This window comes from Ambystoma mexicanum, chromosome 3p (genome assembly GCF_040938575.1).
Source record: "Ambystoma mexicanum isolate Mex_15411 chromosome 3p, UKY_AmexF1_1, whole genome shotgun sequence".
Taxonomy (NCBI): domain Eukaryota; kingdom Metazoa; phylum Chordata; class Amphibia; order Caudata; family Ambystomatidae; genus Ambystoma; species Ambystoma mexicanum.
The window spans coordinates 905,072,862-905,098,945 of NC_090925.1; the positions used below are offsets into that span (position 1 = coordinate 905,072,862).

Below are 26,084 nucleotides of genomic sequence, written 5' to 3' on the forward strand. Positions count from 1 at the left end.
TGTACAAACTGGGTCATAATGTGAAACCTTTTGGTTTCACATTCAATATTAACATTAAGTACTAGAATGATTAGGTCCCAGGAGGATAGCTCAGGGCAACGTGCTCGCCTTGGAAGCAAGACGACACGAAGCAACAAAAGTTCGATACCCGGGTCCGTGCTTAGAAACCTCTGGGTATTAAAGCGCACTATAAATACGCAACTAAGGAAAAAAACAATTCCTGCAAAAGTGCCTCGATGCTTGCGGGCTGTGTGAGCGCTTTAAAAATGCAAATAAAATGAAAAGTATGGGGGAGGGAAACAATAATGTGGACAAGTAGCATCAGTGAAGTTTAATTTAGATTTTTTTTTAAACTGTTCCCTCCCAAATTAACTCCATTTACATTGTGGTGGTTGTGGTACCAAGAGCAAGGCTGAACATTCAGCAGTGAGGGTGATTTAATCAGAGCACTCGGGTGGATACAAAAAAAAAAGATTTTATTTTTGAAGACATCAAAGAACCTACCTTTTTTGCGGAAATCCTCCTCATCCATTTCAACCTCTTTATCCTCAGCCTGCTCTGGCTCTATATCTTTTGTTTCAGTGGTTTGAGTCTCTTCCACCTGTGGTTCACCGCCTTCTTCATCCAGCATGAAGGGCTTCTTCTTCTTCTTCTTCTTCTTGCTCATGGTAGGATCAAAAATCATCTGTCAATGGAGAAGAAAAAAAAAGCACACAGGGAGGTGCCAGAGTTAAGCAGACTATGTTAATACTTCTAAAGCACAAAAACACAATGCCCAACACCTTCCTTAGCTAAAATGCAGAAAGAAGAAATATGTGGAAGTTACACACAAAGGTTGTGTGCTCATGGTCATAACATTTTACTATGCATAGAATAGTACCAATAATACATATATACAACCCCGAAGCATTCAAGAAAATGTGGTCTGGAGGATAGACTGTCAGTCTCAAAAGGTGGGGTAGGCAAGTTGCTAGTTTCAAGTTTTAAAACCATTTCTTTATCCTGGGTAGGTTACAGATACTTGCCAGATGATTTTCATCATCAACAGTCGTAATTTCGGTGTAAATATAATCAGAAGTAATCTACTATGCATTTTATTTTAATTTTGGCCTCACGTTTTGTAGCAATCCTATCATTTTAAAAAACATGTTAGCCATTTATACTACACACATCACCATCACAGTGGCCTTCAAGCACTGTGAGACCACACCCTGGGTCACAGCCAGCTCACATTCTAAGTCAAGAGGGAGAAAGAAAAAAAGAAAAATAATAACCAAACTCTGAGCCAAACTGGGTCAGACATACGAGAGCAAGGTCAGACAGGAGAGCGAGGGGTGCCATGTACAATAGAGACATTTTACAGGGCCTGCGGCAGCAACCCTGTATTTATGGTTAAATTGCTCAACTCATAGAAAGAGCACTTGTTGGGTGGCTTATAACTGGCACCATACGATGAATCGCCCCAAAATCCATATGGCCACCTTGGAATGATTGAAGTTTGGAGTGGTATCGTCCAGGGAGGCAATGTTATAACAGGGGGTCCCAAAGCTTATAACATCCTCAGACACGATGGAAATTGCTTCGTGAAAACTATTATCACATAGTTTAATGCAATGAGTAAGTAAGATTACCATGACTTGATACTTTTGGCTACACAAAGATGCGGCGCTTTTAACCCCTTAACTGCTGAGTGTTTTCTTCCCAGTGTTGAGCCCTTGGTATGTTGGCATTCAATCCCATGTATATTTTGTTACAAGTGATATCCTGGCCAAATAAGCACCCTTTCTTCCCAAATTTAGGCCGTCATAACAACGCCAAGGATTCGTAGTTTGCAGTAATGGGTGCTAGACAATTTCATTTTTTCAGACAAGGTCAATAAAATATTGTACAAAGAAGCCAGTGGTTTTTTTCTTGTAAGACATGGGGAACAAAAGGTTTGCGGTTCTGAAATCGCCATTCCCCCTCCACACTTTCAAGAACAGGTTGAGTGGAAACTACCTTCAGTTTTTGTTAATAGGACATGCTTGCACGGAATGAAAGAGAAGGAAAGCTGAACGAGAACAAAGGCATACATTTCTGAAAAGTAGAACAAATTAAAGTTCAAGAAGGGGTCATTTGCGCAGATCAGACAAGAGTATTTACCCATAATGTGATCAAATTGCAATAACGACTGTAAAAATCATTTGCTGGACATATTTTCAATTGCACTGTAATGGCTTCCATGAACATTCGTTCACACAGCTACAGTCCCCGACTATTCTACTTATTAATGAATGATTTACAAAACAAGCAATACCACAAGCCATAAACCAAGCCAAGGTACACAGTATATGTCGACGGCCTAGTTAGCATTTGAAAATAACGAAAACCAATGTGGTGAAGAATGCCAAGCATTCATTTTTTGAAAGAACACATCTGACCTTTTGAAGAATAGGTGGCTTTGCCCAAGTCCCAAAAGCGTGTAGTGCCTAAAGCAGAGAGAGATGTAGGGCTGATTGGGAGATGAAAGTGTTGCTTAAAGCGCAGTACGAAAATGTGAGCACAAGCATGAAAAAAATCAATGAATGTCCTACCTTCCCACATGTGTCCCAATTTAAATGGTACCTCGGATGAATGGGTGCAGTGTCCATGGCCTAAAGAGAAATTGCTAAACCACAGGTATTGCAAACACTCTGGGAAGGGTGAATTTAGTGCCCGAGCCATAGATTTAGGGCTGGGGCACTACTCCCACAAAAAGGAAAACAAGGAACCACATACAATTTTCGAAAAGACGACATGTGGGACTTCAATACATCCAGCGTGCATTGCTGGCGCAAGAATGTCCTCTGCACAGCTATTGCGAAAAAGTGCAACACACAGTTTGAGATTTGCTACTGTGAAAACAATGAAAAGGATAGCAACAGTGCATGACCTACCAGCATACGTTTCCACAGGTGTCACAATAAATACGGTACCTCACATGTGTGGGTCTACTGACCTGGGCCGAAGGGAAAGGGCTAAACTGCCAGTACGGAAATGCTCAGTGAAGAGCAAATTTGGGCTTGCGGCAAGCACATGCATGGGTCTGGCATCACAAACATCAAGGAAAGGTGGGAACCCAGTGCAATTTTGAAAAGGACAAACCCAGGGGAATCCAAATACATCTGGATTGAGGGTAGAATAATTGTTTTTCCAGAATACAAGGAAAATAAGAAAAGCTGAAAAAATAAAGTATTTTGAAGCATTAGCCACTGGCGAACCATAAAAACAGACGAGGAACACAAGGTTTACCTCGCCACATTCCCACAAGTGTCGTTTTGAAAACGGTACCACACGTGCGGGTGCACAGAGTGAGTCCGAAAGGACTCATGATTGCATTCCAGCAGACTTTGCCCATTTTAAATTTGATTGCCTAAAATGGTTTTGATCCTCGCCCTCTTCCAAGCCCCTACCGCTTCTACCGCCCGCCTGCCCGCCTCTGACCAGTCGTGAATGGCTGTTGCCTTCATTAAATCATTACTTCAGGGCAGCCCCGCTGCCCGTTGCAGCGCCCTGTGGCTAAGGGCCCCAAGGCAAAGGGCAGTTCACACATTTGCAGCTCCATAGGGTGTTAGCCGAGTGAGCACACAGTGCAGCCGTCAACCAGCAGTGACTGACAAGGAAAGGCAAATATGTGTTCTCACGTTTGCTGCTGCTTTAAAAAATTAGGCCTTCCCCTGCTTTCCCATCTAGGGCCTTTCCTCTGCCCCGAGTACTTGCTTCTAGGTGTTGTGCTTCTACTATGAGGTTACTTAGTTGGGTCATTGCTGTTAATTGTAGTTAGTGTTGTGTACTGCAGAACACCACCCCCAACCCGCATCCCTTCCTCCTCTCCCTCAATGGTGCTCTCAATCCCCGCTAGTTTCTCTGCTATTCTTTCAACTATCCTCCTGACGAAGTCTGGAAGGCACTCCTGGTCTCCACTCCAGGCCTACCCATCACCGACAGCCATGTTAACACTTCCTCCTGGCAGACTTTCACCGACATCCTCTGTTCCATGGCCGGACCTATGGATCCACCTAATGGTCCTGTGCTCACACCTTACTCTCCCATTAATGGTGGCATCAGTGGGAGGTACTCTCGGCATCCTTCCTGTCCACTAGGGTCACCATTGTCTACCTAAAAGGCAATGTCATGGTCCAGGGATGTCAGCCCAACCAACTTCTTGATAAGAGTCTTGCGTCTATTCGACGTACTCCCTTCTGGGCATCTCCTGTACACCACCTAAGAAAACCTGTGCATCTTCTGTAGACCTCAGAAAACCCATCAAAAGTGGCAACCTGCCCCAATTAGCTACCCTCAACTCCCGCTCTGCCGTCTAACACTCCTCTGACATCTACCACCTCCTTGAAGACCTAGACGTCCTCTCTCACCGAGATGTGGTTACTGCTAGCCCGGTCACAAGTTTTGACACTCCCCTCCCTGAGGGCTACAAGATCCTCTCCAAATCCAGGCCTAACTGGCCTGAGGGTGGTGTTACTCCGATCTTTCCTGAGTGGGTCCCAGCGACCATCGTACCCATTCTCACATGCCCAGTCTGCAGGCTTGGTGTCTCTCCTGGCCTCTCCGACTCTGACCACCATCTACAGCGAGGTCTCACTTCTGACCTCACCTCATCTGCTTGCTGCCTCCTCCAACCTTCTCCTCAGACTTCAATAGCCACCTCGAATCCCCAGATTCAGCCTCTGCCGCAACATCAGACTCTCTCTCCATTCTTCCCTCCAATCCGACACACTCAGCCGGACACCTTGGATGCTCTTAGACACCCCCCCACCCATGTCCAACCCTCATCACTCCACTCTCCCGGTTAGATCATGCTCTCCTCTCGACCTCACCTGGATCACCTGGGTCCCCCGGCTAAGCCGCCGCCTGTACTGCCAGCCTCCCCAATCATCATTTGACCTATGAAACAAGTGCTAGTTGCCGCCACCTTCAATCCCCCTCCTACTCTTACCACTGACTCTTACTAACAGCCCTTACCAACCTTCAACTCCCCATCTACAATCTGGAGTCCTAGCCCCGGTCATTAGGATTCCCATAAAACCTACCTCCCAGTGCAATTCCTGGTATGACCGACCTGGCCACTCTTCAAGTGCTGAGCGAAAGTTGCAGCCTCAAGCACATCCTCTGCCAAACATCCTGCCTGCTCCAAAGGTAACAGACTCCATCTGTTCAAAGAGGGCCTATAGCCAAGCCTGCACCTCTGCAGTTCAGCCATGTTGGTGGCTGCAAGGAACTCTCCAACCCTACTGCAGTCTCCACTTCTCTGGCGTCTCACTTCATTTCTAAAACTTGGGACATTGTATCCTCCCTCTCTCCTCACCATTCTCCCTCACTCGCTAGGACCAAAGAACCGCCCCCTTTTCTTTCTTCAATGGCAGGTAAGACTGTTCTAACCTGTGATATTTGACTGCAGTCTAATTCTGCACACACGGACCAGAATTGCCTGCCGAGTTTTTGTGTATTTTTTGTTTGCGCATTTGCATGTCACCTACACATCAAAAGTGTTTCAGCCACCACAAGACAGGGCTTAAAAACAGTTAGTCCCACTAGGCCTTCTGACATTCAGATGGCGCAAGAGCAATAACAGGAAGTTGGGGGAATAGGGGGGGCAGGCAACTGCTCGGGAAGGGGGATGGTGCTATCAATGTAAATTGTACCTCCCTGTAACTAAGCTCCCTGCAAGTAACAGCGCCACAATGCCCATGGGCTGTTTGCGCGCTATACAAATGTAAATAAAATAGTGCGAGGGAAGGGAGGTGGACCAAACTCAGTAGGCCACCAGACAAAGGCAGGTGGAACTAGCAGGGGAGGGAGGAGGAGAAACGCACTATGTTTTTGTTAAGCCTGCTTATCTGGACTCCCGAGCATGGAGTCTAAGATCTTAATCTGCAGTTCACCTTTGTGTTTTTTTAGGGCCCTTTAGCTGGCCTCTTCACTTTCAATACCAGCACCATTTCTAATCTCATTCCTAATTGCTTTTGCGATTCCTGTTGCCTTTTAATTTGTTTTTTCTGCTTCCTTGTTAGGTATATGCTCTAGGATTCCAGCGAGTCCTCACCACCAGCTTTTGTGTAATTGCCTGCCTGGTTTCCTTCTTCGACTGGCTGCACTGCTACCATCGGTCCATTGAAGTGTCTCTCGTCATCTCATATAGACTTGTTTTTGGGAGCCTTGGTGCTCCAATATTGTACTGCAGAGTTTAATCAGTATTTTCATTGCAAATTCTGTTGCGGCCATCATTGCTTGTAGTTATTAGATGTACCGGATGTAACAGTTCTGTTAAATGTGTTGCTCTCACTCGCATCCATGCATACGTTTGGGGATGCTGAGCCTCTGAGGCAATTTGGAGGGCCGCTAATTCCTTCTCCAACACAATTTTTTGGGTGCATCTATTAAAATCAATGGTTGTAGGGAGTAACAGGTCAAGCAAAGTGTGTCGAATTTGTTTAAGGGGATATCGCCCGATTCCGCTTCAGCGTGCATCTCCTTACTAATGATATTCAGCAATGCCATGCTCCTCTGGAATAACGGCCGTCCCAGTAATGGTGGACCCGCCCGGCATGAAGAGGTATTATTCCCTCCAAATTACGATTTGTCATGCTTTGAGTTTCTAGCCGGGGAGCTTGTAGTTGGTCTGATGGTGTTGTTTAGAGTTTGTCACTACAGTCATTTTCACACTTTCCATGGAAGCAGCATATAGTGTCTCTGGAATTTAAGCTACTATCATGCTCTGTTCAGCCTCTGTATGTGTCCATGTTTAACTCCTCAAGGCAGCTTTGCCAAACCCAGGTAAATCATCCCAAATGTAATGCTAGTGACTAGTGCCTAGCTGCCATTGTCATGCAGAATAGTTTAATGGGCAAACGTTACTGGTTAATGAACAAATCAGGTCGCTGGCGGACCCATAGCTAGGCTCGGCACTCCCTTATTCTTCAGTGTGGATGTTGCCTGAAGATAGACATGTTCTGTGTAGTAAGACTAGAAACAGTGCCTACCCATACAGACATTTAGCTAAGAGGGAAAAATCATGTATCCTTGACTGGAATCCTGATAAGCAGGCACAGAAATGTCTAATATTTGAACTGAACCTTCTGTAAATGTTTGCGCTTCAAGCTGTGTAGCATAAACCTAGATAAATGAAATCACAAAAACATTTGTTCTAAAATAAAAATCCTACTGCCTATGATTTGACAAAATACATGTTGGCCATTAAGATAGACATGCCGTTGTCATTCTGGAAAGATGCAGATTCTTTTGTTTCTCGTTTCTCCTTCGCACTCGAACTTGTGCTCCTGGTGTTTAAGTGCTTAGAGATAAATACAAGCAGAAGGCAAAGAAAAAAAATGATGAGCATTGCATCATGATTTTGGGGACATGGGGTTGCTGGTGGGTATGCCCTTTTTGGAATTGCAAAAACAAGTTTCATGACTGTGTCAAACATTCCACAAGCAGAGGACAGCCTTGTCTGTTGTATAGTTTAGTAGTTAAGACTGCAGGGTACTTAGCCTAACCCTCAAAAATACATTCTGTTAAGTTGTTCATGAATGGTGCCGGTGCATCCAACATGCTCTGCTCACAGGTGCCGGTACGCCCGCCAGGTCAGACCTGGCAGGCGAAAAGGCACCAACGAGCTGAACTCGGTGTTTGCCGGTCTGGTAGTAACAGCACCGGTAGCTTACCGGCACCGCTACTACCGGACCGGCAAACTTATAATGAGGCCCAATTCGAAAAAAGGAATCCAATGTAAGCAAAGAAAAAAAAAAAAAAGGACAAAATTGAAAGAAAGGAGATTCAAGACCGTAGAAAATGTTATCGATGTGATGGCATACATATAGCAAGTAGTGAAGACTGCCCAACAATTAAAGTAGTGTGCAACAGATGTCACAAGAAAGGACATCTCACCAATTGCAGCAGAACAGAACTAGAGAACATAGAAAGTGTTGATGAACTATGTGAAGTCATGCAAGAGTGTACCTTTTCAATAGAAGACCCTGGAATCAACACAATTGATCAGTATGAGGCGGAGCTGGAGAAACGTATTTAGCTGGAAGGATGGTCCTGGTCTATCCTGAAATTTAAGGATAGAGTAGCTAAAGGAAACGTGTATGTATCTAAGAAAGGAAGACTACCATTGCTGAGCTGGTCACATCAAAGGAGAATACAAATAAAAGTTAAATCCCTGTGCTGAGGGGACTGTATATCCGGCGGATCCAAAAAATTCATCCAGTTTACTTGAACAACATTCTATGTTTCGTGAAGAACTTGGAACTCTAAAGAACGTCTATCATAGGATCAATCTGAAAAAGGATGCTGTTCCCGTGGTGCAAAAAGTGAGGCCAGTTCCATTGGCCATCAAGGCTGCAGTGAAGGAGGATCTGGGGAAAATGGAAGGACAGGGTGTGATACAAAAGAGTAGAATCGTCCGAATGGGTTTCTCCTTTACACACAAACCAAATGGAAAGCTGAGGTTACGTTTTGATCTTAGATGTGTAAACAAGTGTATTATTCCAGACAAGCACCAGTTACCCAACATAACGGAAATGTTGGGCACGATTAAAGATGCCATGGTAATGAGTACTCTAGATCTGAGGTCTGCATACCATCAGATCGAATTGCATCCTAGTTCTAGAAATGTCATAGCTTTTATCACCACTGAGGGTTTGTTCCAGTGTAAAAGGATATCCGCAGCAGCTGGTTTGCAACAAATAATGTATCAACTATACCACCCTATGCAAGGTGTTTTATGCTTCCAATATGATATTTTAGTTCATGGGAGAAACCAAGAAGAGCATGACAGTAGCATGTGTTAAGGTTTTAGATATTTTTAAAGAGGCTGGTCTTAAACTTAGCTGGGACAGGTGCAAAATAGGTCCAGTATACAACATTTAGGGCATGAGATTTCAGATAAAGGGATCAGACCGATGGTAGATTTAGTGAACACCACAGTCAAGTTTCCCAGTCCTTGCAGTAAGGATAGTGATCTCGTTTTTAGGCATGGCAGAATATTCATTCCAGATTTAGCGAGCAAGACATTTAATATGAGGAAACTGGTCAACAAAAACATGAAATTTGATTGGAATGCCCAGTGTGAAAGTGAATTTAGAAAGATAAAAGTAGATTTAAACAAAGCTTCCACTTTGAAATCATTTAACCCAAAGTATCATTACCATTGATGCCAGCAACCATGATTTAGGAGCCGTACTGTCACAAGCTGAAGGTGGAGTGGAATATCCCATGCGTTTGCCTCGAGAGTTTTGAGGGAGCCAGAATACAATTAATTTCACGGTTGAGAAAGAGTTGTTGGCTGTCAAATGGTCTATTGAGAAAAATGCACACGTTTCTTTGGGGTACAGAGTTTGTGGTCAGGTCAGATCACAAACCACTAAGGAAATTCAAACAACCACAGGGTGGTTTCCTCTAGAATTAGAAAATGGGTAGCAAGTTTATAAGGATATAATTGGGAGATAAATATGTTCCTGGTGTCAAGAACAAATCTGCCAACTGCCTATCCGCTAAATGTCAATCAGGTAGTTTCTTAAGAGGAATGGATACAGGCAATGACATCTGTTAAGAAAGATTTCATAATTATATGCAATTTTCCCTCCATGTGTCAACCCCCAAACTTTTTTCTGCTGTTTAGACACCATTGACTGACTTTGCCAGAGAAGCAAAGCCTTCAGCTGCACCCCTCTGGGCTTCCGCTCACTTTTTATGGGGAAACTGACATGCCCTTAAGACAGCCAGTAATTGGAGACTGCCTGGCACGAATAGGTGGCCTGGCTCCAAAATAGCCATGCTGCAAGGTTCTTTGTCTTGTCCTTTGGCCATCTCCCCTCTTCACCTTCGACGGGTCAGTCCATATTTGGTCATGCACTTTCCCTTGAATCCCAATGCTTTCGCTGGCTTCTGCATGCCTTGTGGGTGTGCCTCCAGGATGTGGGCTGGAACGTCTGGTTCCAATACACATCCTGGGTGCCAGAGATTCTGGAGTGCCATGAATGCCTGGGACCACTGTGGTCTGTGATTGGTCCACGTATGGAGTGTGTGTGTGAGCAGATCTCCCATTGGGTCCTCTCTGTTTTGGCGCAAAGGGAACTTTGGATAAGCAGAGGCTGAAAACACCACTACCATGTCGATCTCCTGAGGTCTCACTGAACAAAGGATAGGATCCAAGTATCCTGCAACACGAAGCGGAGCTGAGGAACCTCAGGAATGTTTGGCACCGTGAGCCTGCTGTCGTCCCGTGGGACCCCTCTGCATCGTCATCCCAGAAGGTCTGCGAAGACACTCCGGCCCATTGGAATTGGGGGGGGGGGGGGGGGGACAACTATTCTCGGCACCTTCACCAAACCCTGCAAATAAGCTTTCTCTGAAGTGTCCCTGGGCCAACTAGTGGACTGACCAGCTTACCAAGTTGCTTTGCTCCGTCACCGTTGCCGTTTTGAAACTTGGTATACTGCTAGCTCTGTGTCCCTGGCACCCACACACCGAATGTCACACACTTGGCATTCCCAGGTCTGAAGTGAGATGAGTGCGCCAGGACCGGAGTAACGCGGTTACCTGCCATAGCTACCCTGATTGGTCTGGCTTGGGCAGAGGTTATCCTTTTCCAAGAAACTAGGCTGGCCTTCTGAACCTCTGCCCACCAGGTCAGAAATCCATCTTAACATCTGATGAGGTTTTGGAGTGAGTGAAAGAGCATTTGTTGAATGGTGTAAAAGGTAACAAACTTAGAAAAGGAGATATTCCGGAAGCTGTCAGACATGTGTTTGATGAAACGCATATTAGTAATAATTTGGTTATGAGAGGTGACAAAGGAAATAAATATTACAACTGGCACATGAAGGACCATGACAAAGACTAAACAGCTAGTCAGACAAGACTATTGGTGGCCTGAATGGACCTAGAGGTGGAGAGACTTATAAAAGAATGGCGTGTGTGAGGATTCTGCCAAAGGGTATGTCACAAGGCAGGAACCTATGACAGTCATGTCCATACCCACTATACCATGGGAACGTGTTGGTTTGGACATTGTTGGCCCAATGAGAAGTGAGGGTACTTTAAAGTGCACTTATTGACATTTTGTCTAGATGGTTAGAAATTGAATGGGTAAAAAAAACATGTTTAAAAGGATATCATTTAATTCTTGGATGTCATTCTCAAAAGGGAAGGTTATCCCACCACAATCATTACCGATATTGGCGTATAGCTAGTGTCAGAATGAAAATAAATCGTTTCTCAGAGATAATGGAGTTGAACATAAGACCAGTTCAATATATCATCCCCAAACCAATGGATGTTTCGAGAGATTCAACAAAGTTGTAAAGAATAGTATTAGAGGTGCCCTAGCAAGCAATAGTGATTGGAAAAAAAGCTGTGGAAGACACTGTGGTTGCACATAGGTTTACCACACACACCACTACGGGTATATCACCTTTTGAGATGCTAAGGGGTAGAGACCCGAATACGAGAGTCTGTCCCTCATGGTTGGGCAGAGCTAAAAATATCGATATCGAAAATATTTCACACACAGGTAAAGAATAAAACATTTTGTTGTGCGAAAGGCTGAAGCAATGTGGTGTAAAAGTAGGGGATTGGGTAAGAATTAAACATCCCAAGTATCCACAAGTAGACATTAAGTGGTCAAAACCTATACAAGTCATTGGGAAAATTCGTGGATCTGTTAAGGTCTCAGATGGTAGAGTGTGAAATGTGAATAGTGTGCACAAGTTTTAAAACATTATCTGTGGATGTAAGTGCAGGAAAAGGGAATGGAAGAAGCAATAGCATGAGGAAGGAGTTTTGATGCATTGTAAAGTGGCTAAACGCGCAAAACGTTTTTGTGGTAAGCCTTTGTATTTAAAAGATTATGTGAAGTAGCACTGTCAACATTTGTAACTGCTGTGTGCATCCATCCTGCGGGTTTTAGCCACCATACATACATATTTGTAATGCTGCAATTCGTCACATCATTTTTCATTCATTACACACGTCCTATGTTCTTATTTCTATATTCTTTAGATTAATTCTGTTAAGTTTCAAATTGTGCAGTGTTCTTTCTATGGTTATGTTTTAATCTATAATGGTTTTGTTATGTATAAAGATGGGAGGTGTGTAATATCTTTTTGTGTCATCAATATGGGATGCTGTGCTCCATGTGACACCTTCAGCTTAGCTGCAAGGAGGTGGAACATGGAATGCAAAGGGAAAAATGCCTGGGAAGAAGATTGTGTTGCCATTGTTATGTTGGTGAAAGAGCCAGTGGGCCAAGACACCCAATAAGTCCTCAATCAACCACTATAAAGTGTGAGTGTCCGTCATTTCAAGGGTATTCAGTGAAATTGACAGAGTAACGCGTAGTTTAATAATAACTCAATCATGACAGCGATGCATCAGCAAATATAGGTAAAATAACAGCAGATATGTAGGTACTACTCCTAATGGGCGGCACCAGCCAAGGAGGACTGGAGCCCTCCCACTTTGAAGCAGAAGGTATTTGATGCATCACGTCACTCCGATAGCAAGTGGTGCAGCGGCAAGAGCCTGTCAAATTTTTCAGCCCAAAGGGCAGTTTACACAGTCATTACGTGATGTCAGTAGCAGCAAACGTAGTAGAGGCCAAAAGCTTGACGCATTCACCATCAACGAAGCACTACGATGAAGACAGAGGTTTCACTGCTCAATGAGTAGAAACGGAAAAGCCTCGGATCGGGATGAAAGAACCATCTAATAGTCAAAAGACGGTGTAATGCTAATTCAGCATCCTCCTGAGCTCGGGGGAAAGGTCGATACGAGAGCGCACGAGGCTTAATGGAATGACACCACTCAATACCAACTTTCAAGAATCACCGGAAAGGTGAGGCTGGATCCACCTCCGAATATTACAAAGTACACAAGTACGGCTATTGAAAATAAGAATTCCGTAGATGGGCGGTACAGACACACACTCTTACATGAGCAAAAAGGGTAGTGGTTCATGGCAACGCCTCAGACCACGGGGTATGTCTTCTCACCTCGTCCCCTGACATGTTGGGGGTATTGCCGGTCTTCAACGCTCTCTTAACAAGACTTGTTTCTATACTTGATCCTTCCGATCAGAACACCTCGGTCTTTCCGTCCCGCTTGCTACTGCCTCGCGCCACCGTTTCCACCTTCTTGCATCAGAAAGCCATCTCCCCCTCCGACACAGAAAACGCAAGCGTGCAAAAGGCAAAATGACCAAGTTCCGGCGCGCAGACTCGCAGGACACCGGAAACTAACGTTTTGCACAGCGTGATTACGTTTTTCTGACGGGCGTGTCAACGACACGTTGATGAAGTGCGCAACGTAAGGCACCTGACTTCCCAGACACCTCCGAACGTGCAGTCCACGTGATGACGGGCTGGCGGAGCGTTGCCAAGTTCCGTTTCTCGGATGGAAACTAGGCACTACCCTACTAGGAAGCACCATGTCGGTTTTTGGGAAGCTTTTCGGCACGGCCGGGAAATCGGGCAAGGGTCCAACACCTCAGGAAGCCATTCAACGCCTGCGGGATACCGAGGAAATGCTGAGCAAGAAGCAAGAGTTTCTGGAAAAAAAAATCGAACAGGAGTTACAGAGCGCAAAGAAACATGGTACTAAGAATAAGAGAGGTGAGAGCAGAGTACTCTGGAACATCAGCAACACAAATGCCTATCATAATGAATAGTAGGTGCTGCAAGAATCCATGACGTAGGGGCCCAAGTGTAGGTGAAACGTGATCACAGCCAGTTCTGGACATGGACATTTTGGGGGGTGGGGGGGGGGTAACTGTCACCTCTTTGGCGGGGTTGTGGGAAGGAGGGGTCTGGCCCATGGGGCGTGGGCCCTTGCCAGGCTTAGGAACACAGCATCTCTTCATGAACCCAATCCTAGTGATTTGCATAAAAGCAAAGAGCATTATGGGAACATAATGTCCACAATGTTAAATGTTAAACGTATTACAGAGATTCAGTAATAAGCCCTTTCAAGTGAATAATTGACCATTTGTTTTGATTAATCACAATATTCACCCTAGTAAAGAGATGTCTGTAAATTAAATGACATGAATGCTAGTTTCTACAGTTGCAACACTGTATGTAAGGATTTGGCAGTTCCTAACTGCAGTGCTGAGTCTTCTGAAAGTTCAGTTGAGAACGAGTTATACGTGTGTGCAATGTAACGAGCAGACTGCTTTTAGAAGACTAGGCAGGCTCCATGCCCAGTCTCCTGAAAGATCTTTGAGGCAGTAGGACCTGGGCAGTCATGTGCTGGCCCCTGTGTCTATGGGAGGGAGCGATCCGCCAGCAGCACGTTTTTTGACGTATCACCGCACCGTAACGGCTCATCCCCTGTACTGATCACAACCCTCCCTAGAAACTGCATAATGGAGAACACTAATACATAGTATCACGACCAAGTGATCTGACGCTATGTAATGTGATATATTTGAATACCACCTTGTGCCATTGGTATGGCTTCAAAGTGCTATAGGTCTTTTCTTGGAGGATCGAAGTCGAGGTATGAGAATTTGATAAGAGGATTTTAGAATGCGTGTGTGAATTTTAGCTGGTACAAAGGTAAGTTCGGGTGGCTAAGTCCCTGCTAGCGACCCATGGAGTACTGACTTGTGTGTGGGTGCTGTGATGGGCTGTCGGGTGAGTATGCGAGTCAAGGAGACTGACTGCCCGGCTAGACCAAGTTTTCTCTGTGGGTCTAAGCTTCATTCTAGTGGCATGGGTGATGTGAAATATGAGATCAATGTGATATGATGATTTATTTATATAGCACCTTTTCCACAATTTTTTTTTTTTTTTTTTTTACTTGTATTTTAATTGTATTTCAATTTTTACAAGATCTTTTCCTTCACTCTGTTGTGGGGTGCTTCTTAAGATCGTTAATTATTTTGTTTCTTCTTTATGATATTCTTTAGGGTACTGTTTCTTCTAGGTTAGGAGATGCTGTTTTTCGTTTTGATCTCAAGTGTCCTTTTCTTCTAATTTCAAACTGTCCAGGAATTTTGCAGTTGCTATAGTCAGTGAAATTGAATCCCCACTCATAAGCTTGTTCCACCAATCCTCTTCCCTTATGGTCTGGAGCTTTGATCTGTGTGGGTGAAGATAGGTTTGTCTGGGGTTGTTGGTACCAGGACAGTGAAGGAGTAGATGTCTAAGAGTTTCGGTGTCCCCACTTGCACAGAAACGGCACTTGTTGGTCATTGATTGTTTCCTGGTGTAAAGGATCTCATTTGTCTTCAGGATGTTTAAGCGAGCTCTCAGAAAGATTGTACGCAGTCTTTTGTCTGGGAACTTTTTTAAGTAGTTTCTTACATCGTCCAGCTTTTGTGTGTTGGTTGTGTGATGGGCCGAAGTTGTGTGTTCATCAGCTATTTCAAGGGTTTCGATCCAATCTTGTAATTTTAATTTTTTCTTTATTTTTCCAGGAATGCGTTCGATTTCCCATTCAGAACAACCAATATTTGCAGCTTGATCTAGAAGGTTTTTGTACCATGTTGTTAGCATTCGATTTTGGCCGCTCTTCATTTCTGCAAAAATGATTTCCAGGATTTTTGGTCGTGGGTGCCTTAGAATCTTTCCCAGGAACAATAAGCTATTTCTCTCTACCACTGATTTCAATGATTGCAAACTTAATTCCCGTCGAATGTTTGCTACCAGGGTGGAGTTTGGCAATCGGAGCACTCTCCGCCAAAATATTCCTTCCAGTTTTGCCCACAGTGTTTTCGGCAGATAAGGCATTGCCTCTGCTCCGTAGGTTAGAGCTGGAGTGGCTTTTGCTTTGAAGAATCTTATTATTGGCAGGATTGAGAATTTGCCGAATTTACGTTCCAAAGATAAGGCTTGTGCTGCTAGTGTTTTTGCCTTGGAGAATAGATGTTCTTGCATTGTTATTTCAATTCTGCTGCACGATAGTTTGACCCCCAGGTATGTGAAGCTCTTTACTGTATCCAGTTTTTCTGAATTTGCAAACCACTGGGGGCGTCTACTCTGTTTAGATCCTTTTTCCATGATCATTATTTTGGTCTTTGAGGTGTTAAGTTCCAGATCGTTTTTCTTTAGGTAGCAGGATAGGCTATCCAGTTGTCTCTGGAGCCCAACGGGCATTTGGTCAAATAAAAGAATGTCGTCCGCGTAAAGCAGACGTGTCACTTTCTGCTTACCTATTTGAGGAGGAAATGAACGGGTGTCGTTTTCTGCGTCCACTATATCCGCCATGTATGCTTTATACAATGCTGGTGCCAGAGGGCACCCCTGTTTGACACCTCTCGCTGTCTTTATGATTGTAGACAACGAGCCTGCTGCGTTAAGCCGGACTCTGACGGAGGTGTCGCTATGCAAGGCCTTAATTGGTTCCAGGATAAATAGTGGGCAGTTTTGTTTTTCGAGTTTCGTCCATAATTTACCTCTATTGACACGGTCGAAGGCCTGGACCAAATCGATCGTAGCAATGAAGATTCTCGGTTGTCCTTCTAGGACTTTGGACTTCAGGATGCTGATCAGCATAATATTGACGGAGGTCCCTAGGTTCTTTTCAAAACCCGATTGAAATGGGTCTGCCATTTTAGCCTCCTTTTGCCATGCCTGGAATTCGTCTAGCACCAAGGAGCCGAAGAGTTTTCCAAGCACATCCAAAAGTGCTATCGGCCTGTAGTTTTTCGGGTCATCTCTCGGGCCCTTCTTGTAGATGGGAACGATGTTTGCTGTTCTCCACGTGTCAGGAATTTGTCTTGTGTTCCTACATCTTCGGAAAATCTCTGTTATTAGCGGTGCCCAGGCTTTTGCGTCCTGTTTTAGATGAGTGTTGGATATTCCGTCTGGGCCAGGTACACGAGAGTTGTTTAACTTGTAGATCTTTTCCAGAATAGCCTGCTCAGAGCAAGTTATCCATTGCGATGTATTTGGTTTTTCCACTACGGTTTCTGGTATTGTAGGTTCTTTAAATAGTTCAGTGATGTGTTCTACCCATTTCTCTTCTGGGACACTGTTGGTGATGGTCATATCTGTGGTAGCCTGATTGGTTTTGATTAGTTTCCAGAAGTCTTGTGAATTCTTTTTACACACTGTTCTCAACATGGATTCAGCGTCTTCTTGGTATAATTTCCAGCGCACTGATTGGAGCCATGCTTTGTAGCCTTTTTTTTGTATAGTTGCCGATTTTAGATTTGATTGTGTTGGATATCGTTTTGCTTGTCGTATTATCTTCCGTAAGGAGGATTTCTTTATCCTCAGCTCTTCGTTATATTTGTGCAGATGAGTTGTTTCCGGTCTTCTCTTTTGCATTGGGCGTAGATGTGGAATGAGAAGAGGATAGTAGGCCAATTTTTCAGGGGTAGCTTTAATAGACCTTTGTTTGTAGTAGGATGTTGTAATGTCAATTAAGACATCTGATGTCATTTTCAGCCGGCTCCCTTGTGCGTTTGCTTCGAGCTTATAAGGCATTGCCGTGGTCACCTATGTTCTTACTGGCCACGTTGCAGATAGTAAGTTGTGATCACTGCTGGTGGTTTTCACTACCTTAAAGCTCGTGATTGTAGAGTATAGCTCTTTGGAGGCGAAAATGTAGTCGATGGTACTTTTCTTTCCTTCGCTTTCCCATGTAGGGGTGGTGGTGCTGGCAACTTCTAAAGAGTTCAAGTTGTACAAGTCTCTGGATTTCATCAACTCCGACCAAGCGCAACCGCGAGCGATTGAGCATGGATTTGTTGTATTTTGCGGTGGTTTTGATGCTTTGTGACCTGGACAGGTGGCATTCAGGTCACCGCATATCAAAATATGGTCCACATCATAAATTTCAGCAACGTCGGTCAGTATTTCTTCCACGATGTTTAGAAAATCGTTTGTTTTGGTTTCTGATGGGTTCCAATAGATGTTCAAGAGAAGAAGGAGGTCGTGTCTGAGTTTTCCTTGGGATGTTTCCTCTTTTTCCCATTTCAGTAATGTTACCTGGATTGCCAAGGACAAACTCAGATTGTGGACTATCCGTAAGGTACCCCCTGATCGGACTGCTGTTAAGAGGCCTGATACAGGTCGGCCTTTGTCTCCTTTTTGAGCAGGAGATAAAAGTACTTCGTAGCCGTCCAAGCTGGGTGGGTAGAGCAGCCAGGTCTCTTGTAAACTTATTAGGTCAAATTGGCCAAGATTTATCTCTCCGGGCTTGGTCAGATGGGAATGGCCTCTTGTATTCCAAGAGCCAATAGTGATCATTTGCTGCTTCTTCTGTATGCCTTGCATTCGCTCTGATGAGTCTCCTCCAGTCCTCGCCGGAGGGCGGTTTGGTTGCTATTTCTTCACATAGCGTGTCAATACGGACGGAATCCAAGCCCATTTTTTGGGATCTTTTTCCACCTTGTCAGCGTGCTTTAAAATCGGGGGTTTTTCTCGATTGTTACGCGTTTCTGTTTCCCTTATGCCCGATCTCGAGGGCGGGCCCCTCGGTTGTCTGTTTGATTTACTTACTAAGGACTCCTCCTGCGTTTTCCACCTTCCCGTGGTAGCAAAATTGTCAATACTCTTTACTCTTCCTTTATCTCTTCTGGTGTCTGGGCTGTATTGCCTTGTAATTTCTCGCACTGTGTTTCTTTTGTCTTCGTTTTTTCGCTCGTTCTTCTCTGGTGTTCGGTGTGATTTTCTCTTTGAGCTGGAAGTGTCTGTCCCTTCCGGGGTAATCAGAGCTGATTTCCATCTATCTTTTCCGTTTGTCTCGCAATTGCGCTCCAGTTTCGATGCATGTGGGTGGGCACTCCTATGACCTCTTTCTTCAGATGTGGTTTCCCTTAGGGGGTACCCTCTTTTAAACAGTTCACCTGCCGCCTGGAGCAGGAGTTTCTTCACTGTTTGAGACGTGATGTGCAGAAAGATGCTATCTGTCCTAGCTTTTTGTGCGAATTCCACTATTTTTATATCCGCACTTCTGATTTGATCTCCTCTGTGAATATTTTCGAGGAGCTTCATCGTTGCTCTTCTATTGAGGATGATTTTTTCTCCCGTTTTGTCGCATCTTTAAAGCTTCAGCGTACGTGACGCATGACTCTTTTGAGTGAAGATTTTGGATGTACGCGTGGAGTTTTGTTGTGTGGGCAAGGCCAAAAGTCTTCGATTTGAACCAGCTGAGTCCCCGGATTTATGTCTTCGTCTGTTTTCGTCCCACCTGTGACTCAATGTTCTGTGTGTTGGTGCATTTGCCTTTTTATCTGTGTCACTTTGACTAGTCGGAGACTTTTGTCTATGCCGCGATTCGTTGTTTGATGTCTCTTCAAATCTTTCAACATTGCGTTTTTCCTTGTGTATCCTTAAATAAGAATCCTCGGTACCTCCGTGCTTTAATTCAGTTTTGTTGATCTTTGAGTTTCCTAGGCGAAAAAGCGTTTTCCTCTCTGGGGTAATTTGACGACTTCCCTTACTTAGGTTGTCAGTTTTATCTTTCTTTTTTGTTGGTGTTTTTTTTTGGATCTGATGGTGTGGGTCTTTTGAGTCATGTTGCAAGAGATTATCGTCCAGAAAGGATACCTTTCTTTATTTTGTAGATGGTCTGGGAATATCTGATTCCGATGTTTCAATGGAGTAGACGCTTAGGTTGGATAGGTCCAACGAGTTGTCTTCAGTGGCTCTTCTCTGCTCTTCATCTTCACTAATCTGGTAGGACTCGTTCTCCGTAGGTTTTGGTTTTTGGTCGTTCACCGTTATCCATTTGGTCATAAGCTTGTTTAAGGTACTTTCTGTTGGTTGTATCTTCTGTGCAAAGAGAGCTTTTGTGGTTTTTTCTTTCGCTGATGCTTGATTTTTTTGAACCTTTTGTCTCAGCGGTTTTTTACTGCTCACTTCGGTTCGCGTTCTGGATTGAACCTCATCGGTTTGATTTTTGCATGTATTTTCCGTGTCTTCCGACTTGGCATGTGAGTTTATTGCTCTTTTTGGCGATCTAACGCCCGTGTTGTCAAAGGTCATCGAATATACGTCTGCCATTTTGTTTTCTGATTTATGTTTTCTTTTAGTCTCGTTCGGATTCGTTTGAGTGCTCACGTTCACTAATTAATGTTTGAAGTGGAATACCTCAGGATTGTCTGTCATGGTGCTTTGATCGTTTGTACTTGCCTTCCAAGCTTCTAAGGCTGTTATGTAGCCTTCGAGATGGGTTAGCTTTGAGTTGCATGCCGCTATTAATGAGGTATGATCCTTTAACGTATCGTTGATGGTTTCATATAGCTTCCCAAATGGTGCAAGCGCAATGGTGACGGCTGACATAATTGGTAGTATGTCAGTGCTTTTGGTAGGTAAATTGGTGTCTTTTTTTTATGCATTTCGCTTTCTGTCTTAGCTTTATATGGAGTAGAGAGTAATGATCGTGAAGCTTCTGCTTGATCAACATCCTTTCTTTGTTTCGAGATCAGAATCCCGCCAGGAGATGTCTCTGATTTTTAACGTGTTTTTATAGTTTAATAATGCCTCCGCCAGTTTAATTTCTTCACATTTTCTCTGATGATCTAGTTGGACCATCATTGAGTTTGGTTCCATTTCTTTTTTTTCGCCGCAATGGATTTATTTGATGGTTCGGCTTTGCCCGATTTATCTGCCAGGCCTAAAGATGGGGACAATAGTGTTTCGCTCATAATGAGGTCTACCGTTTGTGTTTCATCGTAGTTTCTTCCTTCAGTCGGAGCTGACTGTAAGCCAAGATCTAATTGTTTTTCTTCCCTGTGCATGGTTATAGCTGGTTGGCCAGAGGCGCTTTTTTCTCTCTTTTCCACGTTGTTTTCCAAGTTTCGCTCCGAGGGTCTGAGATCTGTATTGGCGTTAAGTGGTTCGGTTTTTTGTTGTGACGTAGGGAAGTTGTAATGCCAGCGTGTTTGGGGTGAGTAACCAGTGCTTCCCAGGCAGTGTGCTGAGGCCGGTTGTTTAGGTACGATTTTTCGAGGGGATGGGGGGATTCCCTGCAAGATTTCCAAATCCGATAGTTCAAACCGGTTAGTCGGCGGAATCTTTCCCAATTTTTCAAAAAACCTTTCAATCGGGTTATTTGTCGAAGTTATTGTATTAGTTGGTTTTTTCGTCTGAGTCTTGTTTGGTAATCTGTTATTGGGTGTTGATGAGCCAGTTGGCTTTAATTTTTTTTCTCCTAGGCTTTGTATGTTCTGATTTATAACAATATCGTTTGATTTGAGGTTTTGACTTTGCCTCCTCCTCTTTTCGGGGAGTAGGGGAGTGAGTCAGAATAGATTTGGACTTGAATCCGTTGTATGCTTCTGTATTTGAATAAGTGTTTGACTTGGCCCAATGATGTTCTCTCAGGATATTCAGATCATCAGTTACCTCTACTTCGGGATCCTCCAGGTATGATATAGTTGTGTTTGGGCAGTTTTGGTCTCCATATCCAATCGAATATAATTCAGGGCTGGGTAGGGCAGCTCTTATAGTCCTTGGGTGAACCTCGCTTTCAATTTTTAATTTTCTACAAAGGTCAATTTTTTCCAACCCAGTGTATTTCTTCTCACTTATTGTCTCAAAGAAGGCCTTCAGTCCTTTATCTGTAGTTAAGTTTGTCCTTATTGCTACTTCTGTATACATTTCACCCTGTAGTGGCACCAATCTGCCACAAGAGGGCGTGACGCGGTCACTCTCAGGCACAGGCTCGCCTCTCCCCATTTCCTGGAGCTTCGGAACCAGCCTCGGGCTCGCTGGGATAGGGCCCGCCTCCAGCCCTCCAACCCCCGGCGACGGGTCCTCTACACAGTGGGGCTCAACGTTCGCCGTCTCTCGCACCCCCCCCCACCTGCCGGCCCGGACGCCGGCGGCACGATAACAATCTCGAGGGGCGGACTCCCTTCTGACGACCGCCGCTCTCCCTCACCAACAGATCCTGCAGGCGGCGGCACAGCTCCTCTCCAGGGTAGGTCATGCTGCTGCCGATAGGGCGATCTGAGGGGGGGGGATCGGAGGGGAGAGAGCATGCGTCTCTAATTGCTGTGATTTCTTCATTTTATGTTTGGGTTCTAGTTTGTTACGCACAAGTGGTTCCTCTTGTGTTTTTAGTGTGAGAAGGCCACTTCTCAAAACGCGGCCGGCTTCTTCTTGCACAGTATGCCCCAGCTCCGACTTTTCTATCAGGGCGGGCTTCTCCATGATTACACTAGGATAGTCGTAGGAATGTTCTATTGAGTTCTTAAGTGCTTGGGATCTTGTACTTGGGTGAGCTTTGCAGGGAGCAGTCGGGGGGGAGACAGACAACCAGCACGCCAGCAGCCAGACTGCCAGACTGCACCTCCTCGCAGCTCTCCGCGGCCGCTCCGCGGCCAAAATGGGTTTTTAAACCCTATGCCTTGATGAAAGGCAGAAACAGACTCAGGCAGCAGGAAAAAAGACTCCGGGTTCTCTGCCAGACTGCACCTCCTCGCAGCTCTCCGCAATGTGTGTCCAAAGCGCTTCATGACAAGGGAGGGAACAAGGGAACATAGAATATCATTCTTACAGGCCATGATAAATAAGAATGTGAAAATAACTATCATACTCGGCCTAGCGACATTTCAGATAGTGTAAGCGCTAAGACACATATAGGAAGGAAATGGGGAAACAGACAGGCGACTACCGTACTAGACCTGACGACATTTATGGTAGAGCCAGAGAATTACACAGGGTGAGGGAGATGGGAGGAGAAGGGGGAGATGAACAAAACAAGCAACTATCGTACTAGGCCTGATGACATTTCGGATAGTGCTGGAGGGGGGGATAACAAATAAGGAGGGGGGGGAGACAAAGTACTATCATACTAGGTCCAATGACCATTCAGATAGAGTAAGTGCAAAGAAAAAAGTAAGAGGGGGAGGAGAAGTGAACAGAGTAAAACAGTTAAAAGAACAGAAAAGCAGAGGGGACAGTGAAAACAGATGCAGAAGTCAGTAAGGCGCATAATGTTGCAAGGGAACAAAAAATGTAGGCAAGGATTCACGAAGACAATGGGCACAGCATGATTCAGGGCAAACCAGAGTGCCATTATGATGTATTGCCATAACAGGGATTGAAATTAAGATTGGATAAGTGTGATCTAAAATCAGCTGCTAGGTATCCAGCATCAACCAGTAACCAGGAGCTACCACTAGGGGAACGAGGAGCTAGTAAATAGCCTTCTGCAAATCTAATGTCCACATTGGTTGCACACATATAATTTTGTCCATTATTTATGACCCTCTATACTGTAAATATTGTATAGGGGTGTCCCAATTTTATTTATAAATTGTTCCCAGTGCACAGAGTTAAATTCACATGAATTTGGTCAGCAGCAGTTGGCCTGGGGAGCCCAAGTATTTCCTCGTGGCTGTTGGTGTCTAGATAACCTGGCTCTTCTACGCTAAATCGCTCTCAGCTCACCTCAGTTTCGAGCCCTGCATAAACAAAATCTAAATTCCAAGCAAATTATAGCCCACCCAACCAATTTCCACTTTAAAGTGGTTAGCAGAAGCTGCAGAGCCTCAATGCATTTTACCCCTGACCACCCCATCGCCCCCGCACTCACAACTGAGGTTTATCTTCAACTTGCATGCTAGCTATAACTAAAAAGCGTGGTTCCTCCCCATACCTCTGTGCTATAGGGACGCCATTCGCTAGCATAGGGTGACCTGACTTTTCTAAACAAAACCCGTTTGTGGTCTCTAGGCCGTGTACCCGGGAAGCCTGATCCACTAAAAGAGGTGTCGGGAATTGCAATGTGTAGTATGTGACGCTTTCTGGGGACTGACTTGAGGCAGCTTGGTTACTTAAGGTAAGGGGAACAGGCCACCAACATAAAAGTAAGACTACAATTTGACAGTGGCTACCATAACTACGGTTCATTATCTCCACATCCCTCTTCCTCGTCCCAGTACTTGTGAGGTTCCCAACCTCCATCTCAGGAATCCATTCTATCTTTTATCTAAAACCCATACCTGCCCCACCCCTCTAGAGTTTACAACACTCTCATGCCACCACAACATGTTAATTGTTTTTTTTCCTGCCTACCTGTCAGGATCTTGGGTGGCTTGCTGTGCCACCTGCCGCACAGTTGTTTCCTCTCCCTGCTGGGCTTGGAGGGTCACCTATAACTTCCACTGCACTCCCTGCTGGGCTTCAGGGTGCTTTTGGGTTGGGATATTGGTCTCCCTAGCCCCCTTGCTGAGGCAACTGGGTCCTTGTGTCTCTGCAAGGTTCCTGCTTAATAAAATGCATGAGCATGGCATATGAAACAGAGCCGAGTTAGACCTATATCCATTGTGTGTTGACACGGGCCCCCGCTAGGCGCTCCCGTTTGTTTGGAGGGGGCTGTGGGACGGTCTTGCCATGCTTCTTGCTGGTGGGTGCTTGCACCCCTCAGGGCTGCCTGTGGGTTAGCTGGTCATGTGGTGGCCCAGGTGCATGGGGGAGGTGGCCATGGCATGGGCTGCTTCACACTGGTTACACCTTTTTGTCCTTGCTGCCTTCTTTTAATGTGCGCTGCTTCAGTTCATTTGGCTTCTGGTCTTTTGCTGTGTTCTGCTTTTGGTGTCCTGCTGCAGGTTTTGTTGGTCTCTGTTGCTGCTTTGCAGACGTTTTGCTGATGGGTGTACCTGTTGTACTAGACTGCCATGGCTCCTGGAAAAAGGTGGTGTAAACTGAAGCATGTGGGGAGGAGGGTGATACAGCAAGTTCCCTCTCCTCCTCAACAGACTCGTACAGTGTACCTCCTCCAAGCATAAGATGGTTCCTGTGCTGTCTGCTGGTCCGCATTTGCAGAAAGGCCCGCCACGAGGGAGGCAAATGTGTGAAAGAAGTCCAGGCGCTCCAAGTCTCTGGGGCTGTCATCTGCTTCCTCTTCTAACCGAGAGTCCTCTTCGTCTTCCACTGCAGTGCAAGCTGATAAAGACGATCCTAAGGGATAGTATCTGGATAAAGAGGCGCTGGCTGCTATGTTGGCGCAGGTGGCAGAATACATGGGGTTTAATCAACCACCCCCTGTGCCTAATGTGTTGTTTGGATCCAGGTCTCCTCTACACAAGTTTAAACATAACAATCCGGGCAGGACTGCTGTTGCATCCTAAGATTCTGGAGGAAGTTCTCAAGCGCTGGCAGGAGCCTGAAAAGGTGGAAGTTCCTCGTTTTATGGCTAAACTTTATCCCTTACATGGGGAGGAGGCTACTCTACCACAGGTGCTGAGGAGGTGGCTGTTTGGGATCCTGTCAGTAAAAAGGTGAATTAGGCCCTGAAAAGGTCTTACGCAGGGGGCACACATGGCCTGTTGGGCTTGCGATGTAGGCCTCCGAAATAGCTGAGACTGCTTTGGGTGTTTTTCAGAAGTTGGCTCAGCTTGTGGAGGAAGGAGCGGACTGTGCTCCCCTGCTGCAAGCTATGTATTTGCAGGTGGAGCGCCTATCGGAGTGGGCCTATGTAAGGAAATCATGGTGGCAACTGTAAAGACAGACACAAGTGATCACAGTTCAAGGGTGTTTATTAAGCTGTATAATGCGTGAGAAAAACACCTAACCTAAATCTAAGATGAGAGCAAGCTACAACCATCAAATAATAAGAAAGCAGTCCTAGTGGCGTCTTGTCAAGTAAAAAAGGGCCTATACTAAAAAAACGATTGCAAATCCTTACAACTAAGATACAAAAATAGTGTGGGATAATGTTCTCAAGAAAAGAAAGAAGTGTTCACCAAATAAGTCAGGATGGTATGGCTGCGTCTCCCTTCCCCACATTCTTAGCACGGGACAAAGCAGGACCTTTGACCGCAGCACACTCCTGGGCCTCGCCAGCACAAGGCTACAGTTCCTTTCAATGACGCCCGACCTCCCGGGGGCCAAGTCTCTTTTCCTGCAACAGTCTCTTTCCATAGAAGGCCGGCTGTACCAAATTAACAACCCAAAGTTCCTTTGGCAATCTTATCACCATGGGCGACTGCTCCTCACCGCTTGGATTCCCCTCAGCCGGGCTCTGATCCTTTTTGCGACGTTACCCTCCTTCAATCAGCCTTTCACTCAAAAACGTATCACTTAACACCCTCAATGTCCTTTTCACCAAATATCCATTGTGGACATCCCTCAGCCAGG

General features: G+C 45.1%; 2 protein-coding genes across 2 annotated transcripts in view; one reads left to right on the top strand and one right to left on the bottom strand.

The window, feature by feature from the left end:
- EIF2S2 (eukaryotic translation initiation factor 2 subunit beta) overlaps positions 1-13,174 on the bottom strand; it is a 238,439-nt gene extending 225,265 nt beyond the window's left edge. The window contains exons 1-2 of the mRNA XM_069652149.1: positions 13,035-13,174; positions 505-685 (exon numbers count right to left, since the gene is read on the bottom strand). Of these exons, the coding sequence (XP_069508250.1) occupies positions 505-685; positions 13,035-13,049 (196 nt within the window). The 5' untranslated portion in view covers positions 13,050-13,174. The remainder of the gene's footprint in view (positions 1-504; positions 686-13,034) is intronic.
- Positions 13,175-13,294: 120 nt separating this feature from the next.
- The window catches only part of CHMP4B (charged multivesicular body protein 4B), a 479,020-nt gene continuing 466,230 nt past the window's right edge, over positions 13,295-26,084 (top strand). The window contains exon 1 of the mRNA XM_069652150.1: positions 13,295-13,652. Coding sequence (XP_069508251.1) covers positions 13,469-13,652 — 184 coding nt within the window. The 5' untranslated portion in view covers positions 13,295-13,468. The remainder of the gene's footprint in view (positions 13,653-26,084) is intronic.